At 41.4% G+C, this 23,633-nt stretch overlaps 2 protein-coding genes across 8 annotated transcripts in view; one reads left to right on the top strand and one right to left on the bottom strand.

The window, feature by feature from the left end:
• The window catches only part of LOC113444082 (nuclear cap-binding protein subunit 1), a 29,753-nt gene extending 19,605 nt beyond the window's left edge, over positions 1-10,148 (top strand). For all 3 annotated transcript variants that reach the window (XM_026712645.2, XM_026712647.2, XM_087926323.1), the window contains 6 exons: positions 519-612; positions 1,328-1,431; positions 1,805-1,919; positions 3,121-3,243; positions 4,419-4,532; positions 8,333-10,148. In XM_026712645.2, coding sequence (XP_026568430.1) covers positions 519-612; positions 1,328-1,431; positions 1,805-1,919; positions 3,121-3,243; positions 4,419-4,532; positions 8,333-8,446 — 664 coding nt within the window. In that variant the 3' untranslated portion in view covers positions 8,447-10,148. The remainder of the gene's footprint in view (positions 1-518; positions 613-1,327; positions 1,432-1,804; positions 1,920-3,120; positions 3,244-4,418; positions 4,533-8,332) is intronic.
• Positions 8,257-20,829, bottom strand: XPA (XPA, DNA damage recognition and repair factor). 5 transcript variants are annotated; one of them, XM_026712654.2, is made up of 7 exons: positions 20,733-20,829; positions 18,458-18,618; positions 15,612-15,731; positions 14,912-15,017; positions 12,682-12,847; positions 11,683-11,800; positions 8,257-10,440 (listed from the first exon to the last, which is right to left on the bottom strand). In XM_026712654.2, the coding sequence occupies exons 2-7, from the start codon at positions 18,594-18,596 to the stop codon at positions 10,292-10,294; spliced, it is 798 nt and encodes a 265-aa protein (XP_026568439.1). In that variant the 5' UTR covers positions 18,597-18,618; positions 20,733-20,829; the 3' UTR covers positions 8,257-10,291. The 5 variants fall into 5 exon arrangements, with proteins under 5 accessions (XP_026568439.1, XP_087782454.1, XP_087782456.1 ...); XM_087926328.1 differs by having other exon boundaries at positions 20,724-20,754; XM_087926330.1 differs by lacking the exon at positions 20,733-20,829 and adding an exon at positions 19,619-20,726.
• Between the last annotated feature and the right edge of the window lie 2,804 nt (positions 20,830-23,633).

Raw genomic sequence — 23,633 nt, 5'->3', positions numbered from 1 at the left:
AGAGTGCAAGATCCTGTTACTTTAACCCTATAACAAAAGTCGTATTAACATTCATGACTTTGCATTCAAATCTTGGCTACCTCAAAGGGCTGGAACAAATATTTTGTGAGACTTGGGCTTAAGCCAGATTTTTCACCTCATTGCTTTGGAAACAAATTTCTCTTATCTCTGACTCGGCTACAATGAGTGAGAAAGAGGGGTTTAATGGTGGTATTGAGTTTGGGGACAAGGTAGGTTTCATAAAACACTTATCCCCACAAAATATGTAGCTAGTCAAGGTAGCAGGAAGAACTGCTGGGTTTCAAAGCTCTTTGTCAACATGTTGATACTGCTCTTTTCTCAGTCTAAAAACCCAGACGTCGGAATGATCTTGAGAGACGAGACCAGTCCACCTCTCTCTCGCTCACTTTTGCCATTTCAATCCATGTTGTATTTTGAGGTTACTTAAGAACTGATCTGTAAGAATAAATGACATTATTCCTTAACCTTCTTGGGTTATTCATTTCTGTTCTAATAAGATTTCGAGAAATCCTCAAAACTCTGGCTGAAAGTGATGAAGGAAAGCTTCATATTCTCAGAGTTATGTATGAAGTATGGAAAAATCATCCTCAGGTAAAAATGAATATTTATCAAGTTCTTCCCTCCCAAAGCAATTCCTGCTTTAGATAGGAGAAAGGCCGGTTCCCTCTTTTTAATTGAAACCTCCTTTATTGAGTTAGATTTAGTTTATGTTGTTGAACAAGGCCTGACACTTTTTTCTTTTTGTTATCTGTTGTTTCATAAGATTACAACCAGAGAAATTGATTACATCTATCTACATGACAGTTCTTAATCTCCTCCCAAAGCTAGCTCAGTCATGGACAGTCATTCTCTGGGCTCAGTCGAGGGAAGAGTGGACAGAAACATTGACAGAAATCTCTGTGCCTTTTAGCTAGTATGGAGTGTTCCAGAGTGTCCTTTGTGTCTTTAGGGATGGTCTTCCTGCTCATGTGTTGGTAGAGAGATGCAGTCCTGAGCTGATGGTTTCCTCTTCACCTCTTCTCTGCTTTGCCATGAGAAAAAGTTAAAAAGTAAATTATTTAAAGGTCCTCCATTGTTCAGATTTCCCCAGAAAATGTGAATGTGATGGAATCTATAATTCTTGATGGGGAGTTACGATGAGTGGCCCTCCTAACATAAATAATTATGGTCTGCACAGCTTAGGAGCTGAATCTCATAGAGAGGCTGTGCTTTGAGGGATCCTGTGTGTTTCAATTAACTGGGATTTCAGGTCTGTGACCACACACACACACCTGATGAACTGAGCAAAGTTTCTGCATTTGCACAGATGATTGCTGTACTGGTGGATAAGATGATTCGAACACAGATTGTGGATTGTGCTACAGTGGCAAATTGGATTTTCTCTCCAGAGTTATCTCATGATTTTACAAGGTAAATAAATGTCAACTACCTCATAACTTTAAAAAAACAAAACACCTTGAGATTATGCTTCAAATATCTTTCCTAGTGAGTGATCTTGATAAGGGTTTTTTCTTTTTTTGCTTAAGTTAAACATATTTGCTGGAAGTAAACACATGTAGATATCTTACTGATTTTTGCATTTTATTGATATTTTACAGACCTAGAGAATTATGATTCTGAAATTTCTGTACAGAGGGAAGATTAGGAGGTGCAAGTTGTACAATGTTTTGGGCCATTTCAGTTATCTGAGTGCTCCGGTTTACAAGTATTCAGCCTTATTACTCATAAAAATCAGAATGTTTTCTCCGAACATCAGGGTTTTCTTTGCTTCTTTCATTGCTAGATTTTATATTTGGGAAATCTTACACTCTACCATTCGTAAGATGAACAAGCATGTGATGATGATCCAAAAGGAGCTAGAAGAAGCCAAGGAAAGATTAGCCAAGCAACACAAAAGAGTAAGTAATTTTTTTCAGCTGGTACAAAGAAATATGGCTTGAAACATATTTCATCAGCTACAAGAACATTAGTTTTGCTTTGCTTTGCAGAGATGGGAAATTGATGATGGTCATCATTTTATTGTGTCCATGGCTCAGGCGTTCTTAATTTTTGAATACTTTTCATTGGATAATTTAATTTAATTTTTTTTTTTGTTGCATCCCCATGCTATGATTAAACCACAGTGATAATATAGCAATAGCATTTATATACCACTTCACGGTGCTTTACAGCCCTCTCTCAGCAGTTTACACAGAGTCAGCCTATTCTCCCAACAATCTGGGTTTTTATTTTACTCACCTTGGCAGGATGGAAGGCTGAGTCAATCCTGAGCCTGTTGAGATTCAAACTGCTAAACTGCAAGTCGCCTGCAGTACTGCTTTCTAACCATTGCGTCACCGTGGCTCTTAATGTGATCAACTCACTCATATAATTGAGTATAATTCATTTATATTTCTGATTTGATCTCATAATGGAGAGTTACAACATTTTTAAACAACAGTCAGTATAATTTAAAACAGTCCCTTCCCCCACAACTGTAGGGCACCTTTGCTTGGAGAGGTTTTTCTGTGGATTGGAGGTGGTGTGGTTTTTCATGCTGCCTGTATTCTGCAGATGGTGCTTCACTTGTTTGCACAGCCCAGTTTCTGGCATGCTGCAGACTGGTGCCAGTCCAGAGACCGGGCAGGGGGAGGGGGTTGGGAACCCCTGACCTAAAACAACAGCTAAGGCACCAAATCATAAACAAAGAAGTCATTTTTGGATCATGTTAGTTTAACACAGAGGTCTCCAAACTTGGCAACTTTAAGACTTGTAGACTTCAACTGCCAGAATTCTCCAAGCCAGCAAAGCTTCTGGTTTAACATTACCTGAAAACTATGTTGTATGCTCCCAAGCCTTTTTCTGACAATACATGCAATAATTGCCCTTTTATTTTTGTTTTGTTTTCAATCCTGACTATTTTTATTATGTCTTGAAATCTGCTTATGTCTGCAACTGATTTAAAATTACAGATGCAAACTTTCAACAACATTAAGATCTCATTAACTTCTGCCTCATTAATGTGTCCTATTTAAAAAAAAGTCCTACCCCTGATTTTATTTTTATTTTGCTTTCTCTGCCTTTGTGCTTATTATTTGCATTTCAATCCTTTCCCTTCAGCGTGGTGATGTCCGAAGCAATGAGAGGGGAAATTGGCCCCTTGAAGAACAGATCGAACGCTTGCAAGAAAAAGTTGAATCAGCTCAAAGTGAACAAAAAAATCTTTTCCTTGTAATATTTCAGGTAAGAGCAGACATATTGGTGGACCCATGAAGAAATCTTAAAATGTGGCTGCAAAATTCTAAAATAAACATTTCAGCTTCATAAAGTTCTAAATTAAAATTCTGTACATTTGAGAACAAGTTTTTAAAAATAACTGCAGGCAGTCCTTGATTTAAAACAGTTCATTTAGTGACTGAAGTTACAATATAACCGGTGACAAGTGACCATTTTTCACACTTACAACCATTGCGGCATCTTCATCAAAATTTGGGTGCTTGGCAACTTGTTCATATTTATGACAGCTGTGGTGTCCCGAGATCATGTGATCCCCTTTTGCAACCTTCTGACAAGCAAAGTCAATGGGGAAGCCAGGTTCATTTAACGACCATGATATTAACATAACAACTGCAGTGATTCACTTAACTGTGGCAAGAAAGGTCATAAAACGGGTAAAATTCACTTAATACATTTCAGTTAGCAAAAGAAATTTTGGGCTTAATTGTTGGTTGTAAATTGAGGGCCATCTATACTGAATCCATGTTTGCTGTTGTTCTATACCAGTGGTGGCTAACCTTTTGGAGCTCCTGTGGCAAAAATTGTGCATGTGTTTGCATGCTCGCACTCGTGTGCCAGCACCCAGAAGGCAATGCGTGCACCCCCCACATTCCCTACACATGTGCATGCAATCCCCACCCTTACCCAGCCTCCCCCTTACCTGCACTGCGCCTCACAGCTGATTTTTGGCTGGTTTGAGGCCTTTTTCGGCCTTTTTCCGCCTCCCAAAGGCTTGAGAAAGGCTTCTGCTAGCTTCTACAAGCTTTGTAGGCTGAAATCTAGTCCTGTTTTGTCACTTCCTGTTTTTCCGAAAAACACGGAAGTGACGAAACGGGGCTAGATTTTGGCCTACAAAACTTGTAGAAGCCTGCAGAAGCCTTTCTCAAGCCTTTGGGAGACTGAGAAAGGCCTCAAACCAGCTGATTATCAGCTGTGAGGCGTGCACATGCGCAGTGCGGTAAGTTTGCCTGCAGCTCACATGCCGGCACAAATGGCTCTGCGTACCACCAGAACCGCCATCACGGTTCTATACTAAACTATTCCCTACTTAATTCAGAGATGCTTTTAAACCTTATTCAAAAGAAAAGTAGTCTTGCCTATGAATCCAAAGCCAATCATTTCACCTTGTTTATTCTTTCCAGCGTTTCATTATGATCCTAACAGAGCATTTAGCACGAAGTGAAGCAGGAGGAATTGATGTAATTACACCTTGGTACAAGAACTGTATAGAGAGGCTGCAGCAAATCTTCTTACAGGTAAGTCTTACCTATATCAGAATGCATGTGGTTATTGAAAGTGGGATTATCTGGATATCAGTCTTTGCACCGTTGATCAGCAATTTCTCCATAGCAGCTTGATTCAACAGGGTATTGTTGTGTTGTAATGTTTTGTTCATTATTGGCCCAAATTGAGCTTGCATTTTAGCTATATTATTTTTGTTGTTTTCTTAGGTAAAGCTGTGTGCATGTGGTAAATCATTTGTAGCCTTATTTGCTGCACACAGATACAGAGGAGAAGCCAGTGACTACCTCTCTGAGATGAATTTGTCAAACATATTGTATAATTATGTGCCATGCTGTTGCTAATTAAATCATAGCACTTTCTGATCGACATTGAAACTTAAGATCAGACTAAACTTCTTTTTCTTCATTAGAAATTCAGTCAACACAAAATATATCTGTTATTTGGGACATTTTAGTTATCTCATTTTGCTGATATTGATTTATTTAATCAATTTATATGGCTGCCCACCTCACAGATGTGACCCTATGCAGCTAACATATTAAAAAGAATATAAAGAACAGTATAAATCACAATAAAAAGAACAAGATATCAGAAACCTATGATAGTAGTCAAGAGCAAACCCAATAGAGGTAGTCTTTGACTTATGACCGAAATTCATTGAGTAACCGTTTGAAATCACATTGATGCTAAAGAAAGGGACCTACTTGTCCTCAAATTTGTGGCTGTTATAGTGTCCCCTCAATCACATGATAAAAATTGGGACACTTGGCAAGGGCACTGCAAGTGCGTCTACCTGCCTATGTCCCCCACCCCAATCCAGCCTCACTGGGTCTCGGAGGCCTTAGGCCTCCTCCCTGCCCTCATGTCTTGCTCCACTTAACTCCTCCAGAGATTGGTTTTCTGAAAGAGTAGCAACAGCAGTTAGACTTATATACCACTTTATAGTGCTTTACAGCCTTTCTCTAAGCAGCTTACAGAGTCAGCATATTGCCCCTAATAATCTGAACCCTTATTTTACCAACCTCGGAAGGATGGAAGACTGAGTCAACCTTGAGTCAGTGAGAATCAAACTGTTGGCAGTCAGCAGAATTAACTTGCAATACTGCATTCTAACCACTGTGCCATCAGTACCCAGCTGATACAACATGTTGGCCTTTCTACAGAAGGCTCTTCACATAATTCCAGAAGTGGGTCATATTTTGGAAGCAGTGCCCCTCTCACAATCTCTCAGAAGGATGCTATTTTCCAAAAATATTTAAGTTCTGGGAAACAAAATAGTATATACCGTGTTTCTCACAAAATAAGGCCGGGCCTTATTTTTTTTTGAGCCCCGAAAAAATGGCTAGGACGTCTTTTCAGGGGTGCATTAATTTCTCCACCATCATCCCGCGCACCAGCGCCGTCTCCAACAACAGCATCTGAGTCGCTCCCGCTTTTTCCCCATCCCCATAACAACAGGGGAAAAAAAGAGATTTTGAGGTACCTGGGAGCGCTGCGCACTGTGTTTTGGTTTAATCCCGAGTGTCTGGGTGGGCTTGAGAAGAGCCGAGCGAGCGTCTCTGCTGCTGCTACCCTTGGTGCTCCAGCCTCGGGCTCTGCAAATTTGCAAAAGTCCCGGTGTGCAGCCCATTCCTGCATTCCAAGTGCCAGGCCGAGCTGCAGCTATCCCTCTCTCACCAGCGCTGTCTCCAATAACAGTGGCAGCAGTGGTGGGAACCGTGGAAGTTACGGAGGTGGCTCCCCCACCCAAGAAGCAGCTGAAACGCTTCCACGGTTCCTGCCACTGTTGTTGGAGACAGCGCTGGCGAAAGAGGGACAGCTGCAGCTCGGCCTGGGCGCTTGGAATGCAGGAATGGGGGGCCTTGCAGTTAGGAAGTAGTTTCGTTGCATACCCGGATATGGTGCTGCCTGCGTTGACTTTGGCGTTGGTGGGGCACTTCGTATCAGGAGACCTTCCCCCACTGTTGCTTTCCCTTCTCCCTTGCTGCCGCGGTGTTTAGAGCAATGCCGCGGCGTTTGGTGCAGCCACGTGCAGCCAGCCAGGGCTCCTCCCTGCAACCGGAACCCGGCGGAGACACTCGGCTTCAGGCACTCCTGTCGCTGCCTTCCCTTCGCCTTCAAAGGCAAAGCCAATTCTTTTAAAAACGACACCCTACTACCGGTACGACAAAGCCTCCCCTGCCCAAGAGGGCAACCCAACCCCATTTGGGGAGGCGAATCTCCCGGGGCTGTAGCGCAGGATTGGCCCACCTCAAGAGAAGCATCCAGCCGCCATCCCTGCCTGGCACTGGGCAGAGTGCATAGAGCTTCACTTGGAGTGCCCAGCGCAGCTGACAGACAGGCCCTCCTGCCTGGTGGTAGAGCTCTCACCAAGGCAGCGAGCACCTCCCCGCTGGACCCTCCGCTCATCCCACCAGGGCCATGCCAGACCCGTGCAGGCTGGGCAGAGCTGGGATTGCAAGTCGCAGGTGCGCGCCCACCTGCCAAGCAAAACAGCCGGGCTGACCTGAGCTTGGCTTCCTTCCCAAGTCCCTCCAGTGCGAACCTGAAGGGGTTACCAGGAGAGACTGCCTGAGGCAGTGGTAGCGCCCACCCATCTATGGACAGGGAGGTAAGGCGACGGCCTGCGCTGCGTCCTCCCCCGAGCTGAGCCCCGCTGAGCCAGCACCTCTGCCTGATGCCCATTCTGCTGCAGCGTTTGGAGCTGCTGGCGCACTTGGAGATGGCGTGGGGACGGGGATGGGCTGGGTGAGGGGTGGAAAGGATGGGCAGCTTCGGGCTCTGTCCCCCGGCCAGGGAAGCAGTGCTGCCATCACCTCACCTCCCTGTCCATGGATGGGTGGGCACTATCACTGCATCGGGCAGCCTCTCCCGGTGGCCCCTTCGGGTTCACACTGGAGGGACTTGGGAAGGAAGCCAAGCTCAGGTCGGCCCGGTTCTTTTGCTTGGCAGGCGGGCGCGCACCTACGGCTCGCTTTCCTGACTCTGCCCAGTCCACACGGCTCTGGCGCGGCCCTGGCAGGATGAGCAGAGGGTCTGGCAGGGAGGCGCTCGCTGCCTTGGTGAGAGCTCCACCGCCGGGCAGGAGGGCCTGCCTGTCAGCTGCGCTGGGCGCTCCAGGTGAAGCTCTTCGCGCTCTACCCAGCGCCAAGAAGGGATGGTGGCTGGGTGCTTCTCCCGAGGTGGGCTGATCCTGTGCTGTGGCCCCGGGTGATTCACCTCCCCACGTGGGGTTGGGCTGCCATCTCGGGCAGGGGGGGCTTTGTTGTAGTAGGGTGTTGTTTTTAAAATAATTGGCTTTACCTTCGAAGGCAAAGGGAAGGTGGCGACAGGAGCGCCTGAAGCTGAGTGTCTCCGCCGGGCTACGGTTGCAGAAAGGAGCCCTGGCTGACTGCACATGGCTGTGCTAAACGCCGCAGCGTTGCTTTAAACGTCGCGGCAGCAAGGGAGAAGGGAAAGGAACAGTGGCAGAAGGTCTCCCAATACGAAGTGCCCCACCAACGCCGAGGTCAATATCCAAGCTGTCGCTGCCCGCCCACCCAAGGATGCAAGGGGGGGGAATTAAGTCAACCCAGAAAAGATGGCCTAGCCGTTTTTTCGGGGGTCAAAAAAAAATAAGGTCCGGCCTTATTTTGTGAGAAACACGGCAGTATTTGTGCTGTCCATATCATACAAATCAAACTTGCAATATTAAGCCACAGCTGGCAAGTAGAAACAAGATACTTTTAAAACAAGAACTTTTAAAAAGATGGTTTATTTAACATGCTATGTCATTTCCAAGCTCAACTGAAATGCTGTTTTGTGTCTGCAGCATCATCAGATCATCCAACAATACATGCTGACTTTGGAGAACCTTCTATTTACAGCAGAATTGGATCATCACATACTGGCTATATTTCAGCAGTTTTGTGCACTCCAGGCTTGAGTTTGTTTTTTTGTTTTTTTTGCACAGGACTTATTTTCATCTTGTTAAACTTAAGGCTTTGATGGGAAGGAAAGGAAAAATAATAACAATCTGAAAGTATGCTGTGCTAGATAAGCTACACAGTGCTCAAATTTTCGGTAGTAGGGGCCTTTTGCTAGTTATGATTCCGGGATGTTTGGAATGGGATAATGTGTGCATTTCTGAATTTGAAATGTATTGAATGTTGACTGCCATAGCATCCCTTTTGTACGGTATAAAAGTTAAAAAAATAGAAGACAATAAATAGACGTCATTCTTTGTTTACCTCTTGCATACTATTCAAGGGGTTCCATAATAATGTGAAACGAGTCTAAAAACATATGAATCTGTCTGTAGGATGGCCTTTCTGGTGATAATGCTCAAAGCTCACAAGAAACCGAAGCCTCAAATATACAAATATTTAAATGGCCAAGCCTGCGAAAAACTTTTGGGTATGTTTGCTATCAAAATGAACGATCATGGTTGTGTGAAACATAATTGAAATTATAACACTTTTTTTTTACGTTGGTCCAGTGTGCTTATTTTGGGTCACACAGACTAGAAGCAAACTGAATTACTGAAGCAACGATCTGTGCTGCTTGTTTATAATGCAGATATAAGTTGCATTAAGGGACTTAATAAAAGCTATCAGCTAGCCTGATCTGCCTTCCATAGCTCAAGATTGTCTGATTACTTTGGAGAAAGAGTATTTTTGTTTCATTGGCCAAGACCAAGAAGACAACCAGGGCTGTTGTGCTTCTTTTTATTTATTTGTGTTTACTCATAAATTTGATAAGCCAAGTCATTAGATAAAGGCTGGCTTTGCCAATATGCTTATCAAAGTCTTGCAAGTAAGAAACTTTGAGTTACTTAAGGGCCTGTTTCTTTATAGTAGAAATATAGCTCAGCGTTGAATTGCTGGGCTCTTAGTATTCCCATTTATTGTTACTAGGCAAGACAGCACAACAAACAGCTAATGTCATCCAGCCAGTTAATGAAAGCAAGTTCAGAGACTGCTAAAGTCTATTCCAGAGGTCCCCAAACTTGGCAACCTTAAGACTTGTGGACTTCACCTCCCTGAATTCCTCAGCTAGCATAGTTGAAGTCCACAAGTCTTAAAGTTGCCAAGTTTGGGGACCCCTGGTCTATTCATTTACCAACATATGCAAGGCCCAGATGTTTTCCCTCAAAATATGTGTTCCTTTATTACCTATAGGGATAGGTAGGGACACTAGCCTACAGGGCCTCAAACTAACTTGGTCGGCTGTACATTCCTAGCAAATCTTCAATCCTCCCAGTAGCATTCTCCATGGCAATCCATAGCTCAGTTTGAAGTTTGGGGGGTTACAGATCTGTGACTGCGTTTAAATAATACTAAATCAAAACCGCACAAACCACCCATTTTCACCCTAGTTGAAAATGTTCTCTGATGCAGCCACTATCTCCACAATGATAAAGTTGGTAGAACTAAGTGCAAGGGTGTGCTTTCTTTTCTCTATATTCTATAATGTATATGTATGACCTTCAAATTGGAAAGTGTTTTTTTTTTCTAACCCACAAACTACTGTAGATATATATGAAAAACATTAAGAATGCATGCAGTGATACAGATAAGCATTTAACTGTGTAAGTATTATACAGTTAAATATTTTTATTATTCAATAAATGTAACATTTTTATAAAAGGATTATTATTATGCCTTTTTTCTACATAATTTTCAGTTATTTCTGGATAATGGTTAGGGTATGCAAAATAGGTCACAAAGAATGTGATCAATTATATAAACACTTGAATACAAAAATGCATCGAATGTAAATCCAAGCTGTACTACATCTTTTCATAGGTTAATTCATGACCACACGTGCTGCAGATCTTTCTGTACATATCATCACCTATCATTTCTTCAGCTCCATACTCATGTTGATGGATACTTGTGTCTTTTTTCCATAAACTACTTCTTACAGCTCGCCGTAATTCTAATACAGTAGAAGGAGCACAATAATTAAAACACAGTCACACATAAGTAAAATAAATTAATCCCCATTGACACTCCGTATGTGCTCTGAATGAGTGTCTAAATCCTAATGATTTCATTAATGTTCTGTTTTTGAAAGCGAACGTACAGATGGACTTGGAATGAATCTAGAGTGAATTTTAAAGTCCATTAGAAGATAGCATAAAAAGCAGAACCAAAAGAATGTAACTCTTTCCCTGGATTTCATAGAGTAAGTCCCTAATCTTTCAGCCTGTGGGGGCATCAGTCACCAAGAGTATGATCAGTGTAATAAAACTGGCTATCACTAGGAGTTGGCCACTTGCAGAATTCCAATTTATCTGACAATTCTGCCATCCTTCCTACCTTCCAACCCTCCTGCCCAGTTAGCTTTCCTTGTCTTCTTTTTTTAAAGGTAAGCACTAATAAGAGAACTGACTTCTAGTTTGATTTAGGCACAAAGTCAGCTGGATCAGTGGTCCCCAACCACCAGGTCACGGACTGTCCCGGTCCGTGGATCATTCTGTACCGGGCCACCTATTTTGCTTGGGCACTGCCATCTTGTTTCAACGGTGCTTGAGAAAGTGCTTTCGGGTGAGCTTGTTGGTCATCAGTTGGAAAGCGGTGTTTGGGTGCTGAAGGAATCCTCGCGCCTTAGTTTCATCGAAGGGGGGGGGGCTTCGAACGAAGAGCTGTCCTGATGGCGGTGGAGTCTCGCGTTACTCAGGAGGAGATTAAGAAAGAGCCCGTAAAGCCCATTGACCACGAGAAGGTACAAAGGAGGAGTTGAAGGTGGCGGGGAGAAGTGGGGGACGACTGGCTGGCTGGTTCCTCGGTTCGCCTTGCCTTGGTCGTGCGTGCTGATGCCAGTACCAGTCCGTGGATCGGTCCAGGGATTGTACCGGTCCGTGGTATAAAAAAGGTTGGGGACCACTGAGCTGGATCACTCTCATTCAGCCAAGGGAAACAGATCATGGTGAACCATTTCTGAAATATTTGAGTCAATTTTGACTCAAAGGCACTTTAAAAAGCTCTACTATGAACAGTTGTGTCAACCCATCATTTTTACTTTTGAGTCAAATATATTGGGTCTAAGTGGACTCCAGGAATGTTTGTTTTTTTAAATAAAGCTAATTTGTGTAGACTAGTACGTTGTCCTTCGATCTTAAAAACAAGAGGGACAGGGAGGTTTACTGGTATCACTCAACTAATACTTGTAACCTACCTTTAACTTTTTTATCAAACTTTTTCTGTTTCATCTTCTCTCTGTTATCTTGTCGATTTTCTTTAGCTTCTTCTAATGCTTCCTCACTACCCCAAACTTCAAGGGAGCGCTTAATTACCTGTAAATGCCAAGCATCATTTGAGTAAAATTTAGAGGACTGGAAACAAATAGATCAGTTAGGCTAGGGCTACTGTATCTGGGTTACAAAAGCCAAACTAGCTGGTAACAAAGGGTTTTCTGTATGTGTTGCCCCCTGGAGAACCCTGGGAGAAGAGACCATCTCAAGAGAAACCTTATACACAAAGTAACGTCCCAGCCCCGTCTTTGTGCTGGCTGCTGTACCAACAAACAAAGGCTCTTGTTCTCAGCTAGTTCTTTTTTGCACAGAATATAGTGCTATCTTCACTTAGCACTACAGTATTTTCATTCAGTATCTTTGGGGAAAGGGTTATTTTTATTGAAGAAGGTGTTCTTTTCCTTGAAGAATGGCAATTCATACAAAGAAGCAGTCCTGTTTATGCCTTCTGACAATACTACAATAGAAATGCTTGTGGGAAACTGCATGGCAATCGTGGCAAGTAGCAACGAGATTAGTTGCACAGAGGCTGAAGGGTTTTTCCTGTTCTTTTTTTTTTTTTTTAGGAAATAGTAAATGAATCCTTCCCTTTATCTGTAATGATGTATCTCAACTGGCACCATTTGCCCTCTTCCAAAGGGTTCCCCAAATTTTTAGAACAGATTTTTCAGGTTACAAAACAACCTTCCCTTCCTTTCTCTCCCCTATTGATAGAAAACTACACTGAATCAAAAGGCCTTCCCTCAGTAGAAAGGCACATTCTGATATAATTCAGCTCCCACATAACCTACCAACGACAACAAAAATCGAGACAGTTGGATCAAATAGTTAAACGTTCACCATGAGAAAAACTGAAATGTTGTTAGAATGCAAAAAAGTCATATCTTTGGAAGAAAAATATTAAGAGGACAAGATTCAATTACCTGTAGTTTTAAATAAAGTTTCATATCACCCCAATGTGGATTATGAGGATTTTTCTTCAGAATGAATCTAAGCACTGGCTCTCTCTTGTCTAAATCACAGTCTTTGAGAAGATACTCTTGCTTTGCTTCAGTTCTTGTTAAGAGTTTATGTTTGTTTTCAACGTCTCTGAAATGAGATTCCCAATTCAAACTGAAAATGCATTCTATGTATTTGCAGATGTCAGATAATATACATGTTACCCCACTAGCTAAACTAATTCTTAACTTTGTATTTTTATGTTCAGTGGTACATATTACAAGATAACCACACCGAATATCAAGTTGGTCTGTGTAAAAAAAAGCCTTGAAAATGATTTAGAAAAAGAGCTTCAAACTTCATAAAAACACAATTCTTTTTTCCGACTTCCACATGAACCTGAAGAAAAAAAGAACTTTAATGAACAGAATATTTAAATCACATCTTTTTTCAAGCTTGTGTGGAAGCCTATAAAAAGGGGTACATTAAATGAACATTAAAAAGTATGCTTGGGTGAAGTCAAACACTTCTTCCAAATCATTTTTAAGCATGCACAGAATTAATCCTAAGTATCAATGCAACCACAATGTAATCTGAATTTTATCTTTAAGCATTCCACTCAATAGAAATAAGCACACATTTGACAATTTAAAATGGACTCCTAAAGACACTTACTAGAAAGTAAGATTCACTTGGAATATTTTCCAAATGTGCATGCATAAGTGCCATGTAATTAGGTTCAACACTTTAAATTAGTCCCACAGGAATCAACAGGATTATTACATGTTACAGTTATTAAATCTGTTTTGGTCATGCTCAAATTTCTATATGTATCTGTACTAAACTATCATTGGAAACATGTCCACAATGATGTATGATGTATAAAGACAACATAATATACTATATATATGTGTATGTATGTATATATGTATGCGTGTGTGTGTGTGTGTGTGTGTGTGTGTGTTGTATATATATATGTTTTCTGAGGTTCTCGCGGGTATTTGTATGTGGATCTTTGGTTGTTCGGGTTTTCTCCCGCGTAAGATTCGAAGTGTCTAGGCAACGTTTCGATGAAGTCTCATTCATCATCTTCAGGCTTCTGTCTCCGGCTCTGTGCTTCTCAGAGTATATATATATTCATTCTTAAGTTTTCGTGGGTACTCATATGTATGGCATTCGACTTTGTTCGGGTATTTTCCCATGTCATAGTAGTTGTGCTTTAAAAGCACAACTACTATGACGTGGGAAAATACCCGAACAAAGCTGAATGCCATACATATATACATATATACATACATACATACATACATATATACATATATATATATATACAAATATATGTGTGTGTGTGTATAGAGAGAATGTGTATATTGTGTGTGTACGTGTATGTGTGTGTCTATATATATATGTCTGTCTGTCTGTCTGTCTGTCTGTCTCTCTCTCTCTCTCTCTCTCTCTCTCTCTCTCTATATATATATATATATATATATATATATATATTCTGAGGTTCTCGTGGGTATTTGTATGTGGATCTTTGCTCATTCGGGTTTTCTCCCGCGATCTTTGCTTATTCAGGTTTTCTCTGAGAAGCACAGAGCCGAACACACAAGCCTGAAGATGATGAATGAGACTTCATCAAAATGTTGCCTAGATACTTCCAATCTTATGCGGGAGAAAACCCAAATAACCAAAGATACACACACACACACACACACACACACACATATATACAGAGAGAGAGAGAGAGAGAATATGTGTGTATGTTTGAGATTTCAGCCTTTTAGACTTTCTACATACAACTTTATAAAATAAATGTCACTGTGTTGTTCAATTGAATATATTCTTGCAAAAGGTGATATAACATCATACACTCAGTTTCTGTTAAAATGTATGGGTTTAAAATTATTCATTTGCATTATATGCATATGACCAACGTTTAGGGTGCTGGTATACGTTTAAAAATATTTTGATTATTCATTTTGGATTATCCCTTTTTAAATGTCATAATAGTTTTAATCGATTGATTTGATGCTGCCCAACCCCAACTGACTCTGAGTTTATAATATTTATTTTTTACACCGAGCTAGAAATGTTTGCAATACAAACAAAATGAAACCATTTGTTAAACACTAAATCCACTTATTTAGTCATTCTTAATCTACAGTTGCCAGGAGTCAGGACTGACTTGAAAGTACAAAAACAAAATTGCCGTACCTGCAATTATCACATGTTGCCAGGTCAAAATGGTTCATGAGATAAGAGTCCATGAATTCCTTCCCACATTCTTCACAGATCAGATAATCAAATTCTAATACTGGACCTATTAAAATAAGAACAGAAGCACAATAACAACAATTCAGGCTGTTAAATTTATCCAAAATAGTAAAATAACAATAACAAGAAATACAAACACACAACAAAATTAAGCTTTGGAATCTTGGAAATGACATTTCATTGTGTTTTATTGTCTATAAACCTTAAGAAAAAATAAGCACTGCTTATTGGAACTAATATGTTCTAACTAACTTACTTTTCCAGGTTAGGCGAGCTGTGCTGTTGATGTGGTTTTATGATATGCTTTACCTTGGATAACATGGGTTATTGTTCTGTAACTTCGATTTCAATCATTGTATGCTGCCCAGAATCATTTTAAGCAAATTATTGACTTTATAGTGCAATTTTTTCCAATTCGGTAAACTCTGGATGTGTTATCTCCATCCACATTTGCTTTAATCCTCAGTCAATTTTGGATTAAATTAGCAAATCTATATTCTTATGTAACCAATGTTGAACCTAGAATACTGCCTACATCAGTATGGACACACAGCTGTTCAGCAAAAACATAGGCTCTTTTCAACCAAAATTCCCTATGTGTTGCTTATTCAGACACTTATCAAAATAAAGCACAAATTACCAGGAGGATGCACAATTTTCCCAGTTTGGTGTCGATTTGTCTCTTCTTCCTCTTCCTCCTCCAGAAAAAACCCTCCTCCTGTATCTATCGTCTTTGAAGGTACTTTAACTTTTGAACTGCCTGGAAAGATAAAATAACAATTTAGTTGTGCACCTGTATAAATAAAATGACTTTGTTTTGAAATGACTCTATAACATTGATTATATAAACTACACTGCTCAAAAAAATAAAGGGAACACAAAAATAAGACATCCTGGATCTGAATGAATGAAATATTCTTATTAAATACTTGGTTCATTACATAGTTGAATGTGCTGACAACAAAATCACACAAAAATTATCAATGGAAATCAAATTTAGCAACCCATGGAGGTCTGAATTTGGAATTATACTCAAAATTAAAGTGGAAAAAAACACTACAGGCTGATCCAATTTTGATGTAATATCCTTAAAACAAGTCAAAATGAGGCTAAGTAGTGTGTGTGGCCTCCACGTGCCTGTGTGACCTCCCTACAACGCCTAGGCATGCTCCTGATGAGGTGGCGGATGGTCTCCTGAGGGATCTCCTCCCACACCTGGACTAAAGCATCCCCCAACTCCTTGACAGTCTGTGGCGCAACGTGGCATTGGTGGATGGAGTGAGACATGATGTTCCAGATGCGCTCAACTGGATTCAGGTCAGGGGAACGGGCAGGTCAGTCCATAGCATCAATGCCTTCATCTTGCAGGAACTGCTGATACACTCCAGCCACATGAGGTCTAGCATTGTCTTGCATTAGGAGGAACCCAGGGCCAACTGCATCAGCATATGGTCTCACAAGGGGTTTGAGGATCTCATCTGGGTACCTAATGGCAGTCAGGCTACCTCTGGCAAGCACATGGAGGGCTGTGTGGCCCCCTAAAGAAATGCCACCCCACACCATTACTGACCCACTGCCAAACGGGTCATGCTGGAGGATGTTGCAGGCAGCAGAACGTTCTCGGCATCTCCAGACCCTGTCACGTCTGTCACATGTGCTCAGTGTGAACCTGCTTTCATCTGTGAAGAGCACAGGGCATCAGTAGCAAATTTGCCAATCTTGGTGTTCTCTGGCAAATGCCAAACGTCCTGCATGGTGTTGGGCTGTAAGCACAATCCCCACCTGTGGACGTCGGGCCCTCATACCACCCTCATGGAGTCTGTTTCTGACCATTTGAGCAGCCACATGCACATTTGTGGCCCGCTGGAGGTCATTTTGCAGGGCTCTGGCAATGCTCCTTCTTTCCCTCCTTGTACAAAGGCGGAGGTAGCAGTCCTGATGCTGGGTTTTTGCCCTCCTACGGCCTCCTCCACGTCTCCTGATGTACTCGCCTGTCTCCTGGTAGCGCCTCCATGCTCTGGACAGTATGCTGACAGACACAGCAAACCTTCTTGCCGCAGCTTGCATTGATGTGCCCTCCTGGATGAGCTGCACTACCTGAGCCACTTGTGTGGGTTGTAGACTCTGTCTCATGCTACCACTAGAGTGAAAGCACCGCCAGCATTCAAAAATGACCAAACCATCAGCCAGAAAGCATAGAAACTGAGAAGTGGTCTGTGGTCACCACTTGCAGAACCACTCCTTTATTGGGGATGTCTTGCTAACTGCCTATGCTTTCCACCTGTTGTCTATTCCATTTGCACAACAGCATGTGAAATTGCTTGTCAATCAGTGTTACTACCTAAGTGGACAATTTGATTTCACAGAAGTGTGATTGACTTGAGTTACATTGTGTTTTTTTAAGTGTTCCCTTTATTTTTTTTTGAGCAGTGTACTTTCAGACACTGAAAGACTTCAATACTTTTAGACCACAGTCTAGAACAGGCCCAGGGGCCAGATCCAGCTCACAGGTGCTTAGATCTGGCCCACAGGGCTGCCCTGGAAACAGCAAGGATTGACCTACGGTGCCTCAGCCAGTGAAAACAGAGTTCAGGAGGGCCACACCTGGCCCTCCCAAGCACCATTTTCACTGGCAGAGCAGAGCACTCAGGCCACCACAGGCCCCCCAACATGAGTGATGTCAAGCTGACCACGCCCACTATGGCCATGCCCACTCCCCCCGCCAAGTCAAATATAAACTTGATGCGACCCTCAATGAAATTGAGTTTGACACCCCTGGTCCAGAAAGATATACATTTACACAGGGGTGTTATCCAACCGATGTAACTACCAGTTCGGTGATTTATGATTTCCAGTTCTATGTCTGCTGCTCTTCAGAGCTACCGGTTCTACAGAGCCAGAGAGAACCGGTAGAATCCCACTCCTGCATTTGCACATCTCGTATCCACCTCAAACTGTGATGCAACAGATCTAATTTACAAAACAAATTGGGATGATATGAGTGAGTCCATATATTCATTAAGCCACTGTTTAGGTAATTACACTTCACTGAATGAAGCACAGTTGGTTGGGTTGGCCCATCCTGCTAATAATATAATACCACTGGCTTGGTATTACCTAGCATTAAGCCAATGCAAACTTTTTCTTGAGATTTGAATAAAATATCCTTCAATGTAGTTTGTTCCACAAACATTCTTCCTTATTATGCATGAATGCAGGCTGTGATAAGCCCAATGAAAGGCCTAGTAAAGCAGATAATATTATGGGACCCCATCTTAGCTTCTCTGTGCACTCACCACAAAAGAAGGTGGCGACCCTTTTTACAATAAGCCTGTTTAATTTCCCAGAACGTACAACTTATTAGGGAAAGTCTTAAGAACTTCCCTACATCACCTTCTTCATATGACTTCCTTGTAAAGTACACAAACTAACAGGAGCTCTGTCATGTTGCCCCATATATAACACAATTAACAGGATACGGCAAACCTTCGCCAGGAGAAGGGTAGGGCCAGTTCGCCAGCCTAGCTTGCCTAAGCATCAAAGCCCGCTGACGGTTCCTCTCAATCTTTGCCTTCATGGTCTCAGAGACTTTGCTTTTTTCTCCTTGGGCAGCACTTGGATCCATGGCCAGATTCAGAATCACTCATCTAAAAATGGAAAGAGGGTAAACAGAGGTAATTGAAGAATTTAAAAAAAAAAAAAATAGCCAGAGGACTATTAAATACCAATTTGAGCATATTTAATAAAGCGTGGAGTGAGGTGGGATGGCATTAATAGAAAGAGTGCAGAGAAGAGCAACAAAAGATTATTAGGCTAAAACATATAAAGAACAGTTGCTGGAACTAGGTATGTCTAGTTTAATGATAAGAAGGACTAGCAGTGTTTCAACATCTCAGGGGTTGCCACAAAGAAGAGGGAGTCAATCTATTTCTCCAAAGCACCTGAAGACAAAACAAGAAGCAATGGATGGAAACTAATCAACGAGAGAAGCAACCTAGAACTAAGGAGAAATTTCCTGACAGTTAGAACAATTAATCAGTAGAACAATTTGCCTCCAGAAGTTGTGAATGCTTCAACACTGGAAGTTTTTAAGAAGAGATTGGACAACTATTTGTCTGGAATGGTATAGGGTTTCCTGCCTAAGCAGGGGGTTGGACTAGAAGACCTCCAAGGTCCCTTCCAAGTCTATCCCCATTCCATTCTATTCTTGGATGGCTGCTTTACTGGAAGTCGAAACCCACCCACCTCCTCAATCCATTTTGCAACACTGCCAAGAAAAGTTCTCATATCAAATGACCTAAGCGCTATATCTCACTGTTACAGCATTGCCAAAAAGGCATTAAGAGTTGTAAATCTAATCTTACGAAGCTTCTCCTCCAGAAATATCAAATTGCTAACTAGAGCATACAAAAGTTTTGCTAGACCAATATTCCAATATAGCTCTTCAGTCTGGAATCCACACTGTATATCGGACATTAATACAATTGAGCGAGTCCAGAAGTATTTCATGAGAAGTGTACTACACTCCTGCTTGCAACAGAATACCCTACACCACCAGGCTTGAGATTTTGGGCTTGGACAACCTTGAACTATGCCTTCGGTCCGATCTAAGTATAGTATATAAAATCATACATTGCAATGTCCTACCTGTCAATGAATACTTCAGCTTCACCATAACAACACAGGAGCACACAATAGATACAAACTCAAGGTTAATCGCACCAAACTTGATTGCAGGAAATACGACTTCAGCAACAGAGTGGTCAATGTCTGGAATACTCTGACTCTGTGCTTTCTTCCCCAAACCCCCAAAAACTTTAACTTTAGACTGTCTACTACTGACCTCACCTCTTTCCTAAGAGGTCTGTAGGGGGCATGCATAAGCGCACGAACGTGCCTAACCTGTCCTATTGTTTCTTTTTTATTTTTTTTATTTTTCTTATATGTATCCATGTATTCATAACTATATTTTTACTTATACCTATTATCTTGTAAGCAATTGACAAAAATAAATAAATAAAATAAACAATATAATGTCACACAACAGATACAAACTCAATGTAAACCACTTCAAACTGAATTGCAGAAAGTACGACTTCAGCAAGAATGGTCAATGCCTAGAATACACTACCCGACTCTGTAGTTACATCCTCAAGTCTACCCCCAACTCCTTTAACCTCAAACTACTACTGACCTCACCCGATTCCTAAGAAGTCTATAAGGGGCGTGCATATGTGCCTAACCTGTCCTATTGTCCCCATTTATTCGTACCTATTTCCTGTATTCTTACTCATGTTTATGCTTATACCTATTATCTTGTAAGCGATTGACAAATCAAATCAAATAAAGATAAAAAATAAATAAAAAACCCTGCAGAGATGCATGACTGATAAAGTGGGCTTCAGTGCACGAACGTTTGTGCCCAATCAATCTCTCGAGATTTGGAAATGTCACAACCCTTTGTCATTTTTCCCTGCTGGCATCAGCAAGGGAGATTTAGCAACTCGATTTCCCCGCAAAGATTAGCCTGTCAAACAGGGTGTGAGATTGAAAGCAGGGACAGAAATGGGTTCCCACTCGGCACAACCCTCCTCTCTGACCACCATCATCACCACCCGCCAGTTATTCACGCCACGGGGCTTCCTGTCCCACGTAAGTTGGGACTTCCCTTCGCGGGTCCCGCCTTGGAAAAGCAGGAAGATCCGAGAAGACCCTCCGACGCCACCAACACCGGCTAAGCTACACGACTTACAGTACTTACAGGCAGCAGAGTTGGCTTCTTGAACAGAGTGCGCATGCGCTGGTAAAGACATCCTCTCACCCACTCACAGACCGAAGTGCAATGAGGCGGTTTTGACCATAGACTTAAAAATGAAGCAAAAGACAATCCTTCCGTAAGTAGGGAGATTTACAATGGTTTTTCAAGGAGACAGGAAGATTTTTTAAAAAAAAATATTCTCCATTTTTAAACCTGGTCCTGGTCAATTATCTTTATAGTGTGCTATATGAAGTCGGGATGAGAAAGTTAACTTTGGGGTTGTGTGATCTCAAATGCAAATCGTAGCTGCGCTAAGAGAATAGCTGATACAACTGATTCAGGTTGTAACCAAGATCAAAGCCAATCTCTTTCGGTCTCAATAGAAGACACTCTCGGCGCGGACTTATATGCACGTTTTCAAAAACTGAGGCAATTGCAAGTTTGCAAAAAACGAAGGATGATTTCGAAAGAGCAAGAACTCCAAATTTGCCGCTGTACAATATGTGTTTGCCGGCGAGCCGCCTGGACTGCTGGGAATTGTAGTTCGGCCACATCAGGTGTATAAATTGCCCAACCCAGAAAGTAAAGCAAGCAAGTGGGGTTTTGACAACCAACAGTAGAGTGCGCTGAAACCTTTGCAAATTAATACCTTCTGCTTTTATCCGAATTGCTTAGTTGGCATAAGTGTACAGAGTTATGGTGGTATAAACATTACAGAAATATAACCTTCAAGTGTTTTGATTTTATTTTAAAATTGAAATAATTAATTGCATGTTATCAAGTCCAACACACACACACAAATCTGGCTTTTCAGATCTTCAAACAGTACACCCATGGCACTGTAACTGGGTCCTTCCAGCTCCCCAATGATCCTTTTCTCTTTCCTTCCACCTTTCCCAGCATTACAGTATTTCTCAGAAAGTTCAGTCTTGCCACTATGGGTTCAAATTAGGGTTGTTTGAGAGCAGTCATTTGTGGCTGGAGTGAGAATTTTGAATAGATTTGTTTGACGATCGTCCCAAAAGTGCTTTTTCAAGAGGCAACTAGACTTTCTGGTTTTCCTTTGAAGACATTTCGCTTCTCCTCCAAGAAGCCTCTCTTCTTGGATGAGAAGCAAAATGTCTTCAAAGGAAAACCAGAAAGTCCTGTTGCCTCTTGAAAAAGCACTTTGGGGACAACCATAACTTGGATCTCTATAGACAATTGTTTGATGATCCATTTCCTGGTTTTCTTGGCCATCTATAAGATTCTCTTCTCCCATACCAAAATTCAAAAACATCAATACTCTTCCTGTCCTGTTTCTTCAAGTCAAGTTTCACTTCAACAGAGTGTCACAGGGAATACCATGGCTTCCATAATTGTGATTTTTATGGGTGTAATCACATCATGGCATCTGGATATTTTTCTAAGGCCTTCATGGCTACCCTGTTGAGGTCTAGTCTGTAGGGTTATTTCTTGACTGCTTGTTCTTTTACTGCGCTGTTGGTGGCCTATCCCAAAAGGCAGAAGCTATTTGCCATTTCAGTATACTCTGTCAATTCTAAGGTTGGTTGTACTTCTTTTCATAAGTTTGGTCTTGAAGAGACATGGCTCTAGCCACCCAACTCTCAATAGCCCATGTGCTAGCTGAATAGGGAGGGGCACAAAAGTCATTATGGAGAGCAGCACTTCTCACAATGACAGACATTGAAATGCTATCAGGGATTTGTGTTTTGGGAAGAGTAATAACTTATTTCTAACCAGCACCATTTGATTGAAAGTTCTCTGCACTCAGCTACCCACCAGAAGAACTGCAAACTGGAGATTAAAACTTCCAAACAAGAAAACATGCCTGCCTCAAGACCATCACAGTGGTCTGGTAGAATTAGAGACAGGAAACAGCCTCAAAAGTCTCTACTGTATATTTTACTGGGGAATGAGAAGTCTTGGACCACAGAAATTCATATGAAGAGTTTTTGAAAATTAGTCCTGCAGATTGCAACAAATCCTATTTCAGCTAAATATGTCATTTATAGAAGCTCAGTGAGTGATTTTGGTCAGTTGTTCTTTCTTGGATCAACTTACCTGACAGGATAGTTGTTGCAGGAGAAAATAGCAGCAGAAGCTCTGTGTGTGTTACTTTGAGCTTCTGTAAAAAAATGTGGGCTATAAAGTTAATAAGTACATGAATTTTCCAAATACATTTCTGAGATGGTATGTTTAGTGGCCTGTGGACAGTCCTTGCGTGTACCACTAGTGAGCAGGTTTATTGATTAGAGAAAATGATTGATAAAATAGATGAGCACAAATTGCTGTACAGAATGTATATTTCAAGGCTTGTTGCTGAATATGATAAATGTGGAATCAAATAAATAAATGGCAAAGTTAGGAAATGGTTCAGCACTGATCAGGGAGAAAAACAGGGATGTATAATATCCCTGAGATTCTTTAATACACTTATGGATAAATATGTAAAGCACACTTATGGTAACACTAAAGGTCTGTTGGATAAGAGCATAAACGTGCATGTGTCTTTCCTATATGCAGATGGTGCCATTTCATTGTTTCAGAACTTGATTTGCAGAAAATATTAGACATTGTATGATACAATATGAAGTATAGATTTGAAAACTAATATGTCAAAGACAAAGTAATTGCATGTAGTATGGAAAGTGGGATGAACATTAACATATTATATACAAATGGCAATAGATAGATAGATAATAGATGAATTTGCGATACGTTGATTGAAAGTTAATTAAAAATGGAAAATAAATGGAAAATATTTTGGAATGTAAATGCTGGTAGAAAGAGAGTGGTCTATTGTTGGTTAAAAGAAGTCAAAATGCCTGTTTGTAATAGCTTGCTTTAGCCCATTACAAAGCAGAGGTGGACTGCACATACTGTAACAACCAGTTCGCCTAG

Source organism: Pseudonaja textilis, chromosome 2 (genome assembly GCF_049901715.1).
Source record: "Pseudonaja textilis isolate UNSWEBS1 chromosome 2, rPseTex1.2, whole genome shotgun sequence".
Classification (NCBI taxonomy): domain Eukaryota; kingdom Metazoa; phylum Chordata; class Lepidosauria; order Squamata; family Elapidae; genus Pseudonaja; species Pseudonaja textilis.
The sequence above is the reverse complement of the archived record's forward strand: the minus strand, read 5'-3'. Positions and strand labels throughout refer to the sequence as shown.

What these genes read in the sequence shown, in the direction of transcription:
- XPA (XM_026712654.2), bottom strand. Translation starts at nt 18,596, where the DNA reads ATGGATCCAAGTGCTGCCCAAGGAGAAAAAAGCAAAGTCTCTGAGACC. An exon ending in GAAAATTGTGCATCCTCCTG is followed by an intron (nt 15,018 to 15,611) that starts GTAATTTGTGCT and finishes TTATTTTAATAG; the next exon opens with GTCCAGTATTAGAATTTGAT. An exon ending in AACTTTATTTAAAACTACAG is followed by an intron (nt 11,801 to 12,681) that starts GTAATTGAATCT and finishes TGGCATTTACAG; the next exon opens with GTAATTAAGCGCTCCCTTGA.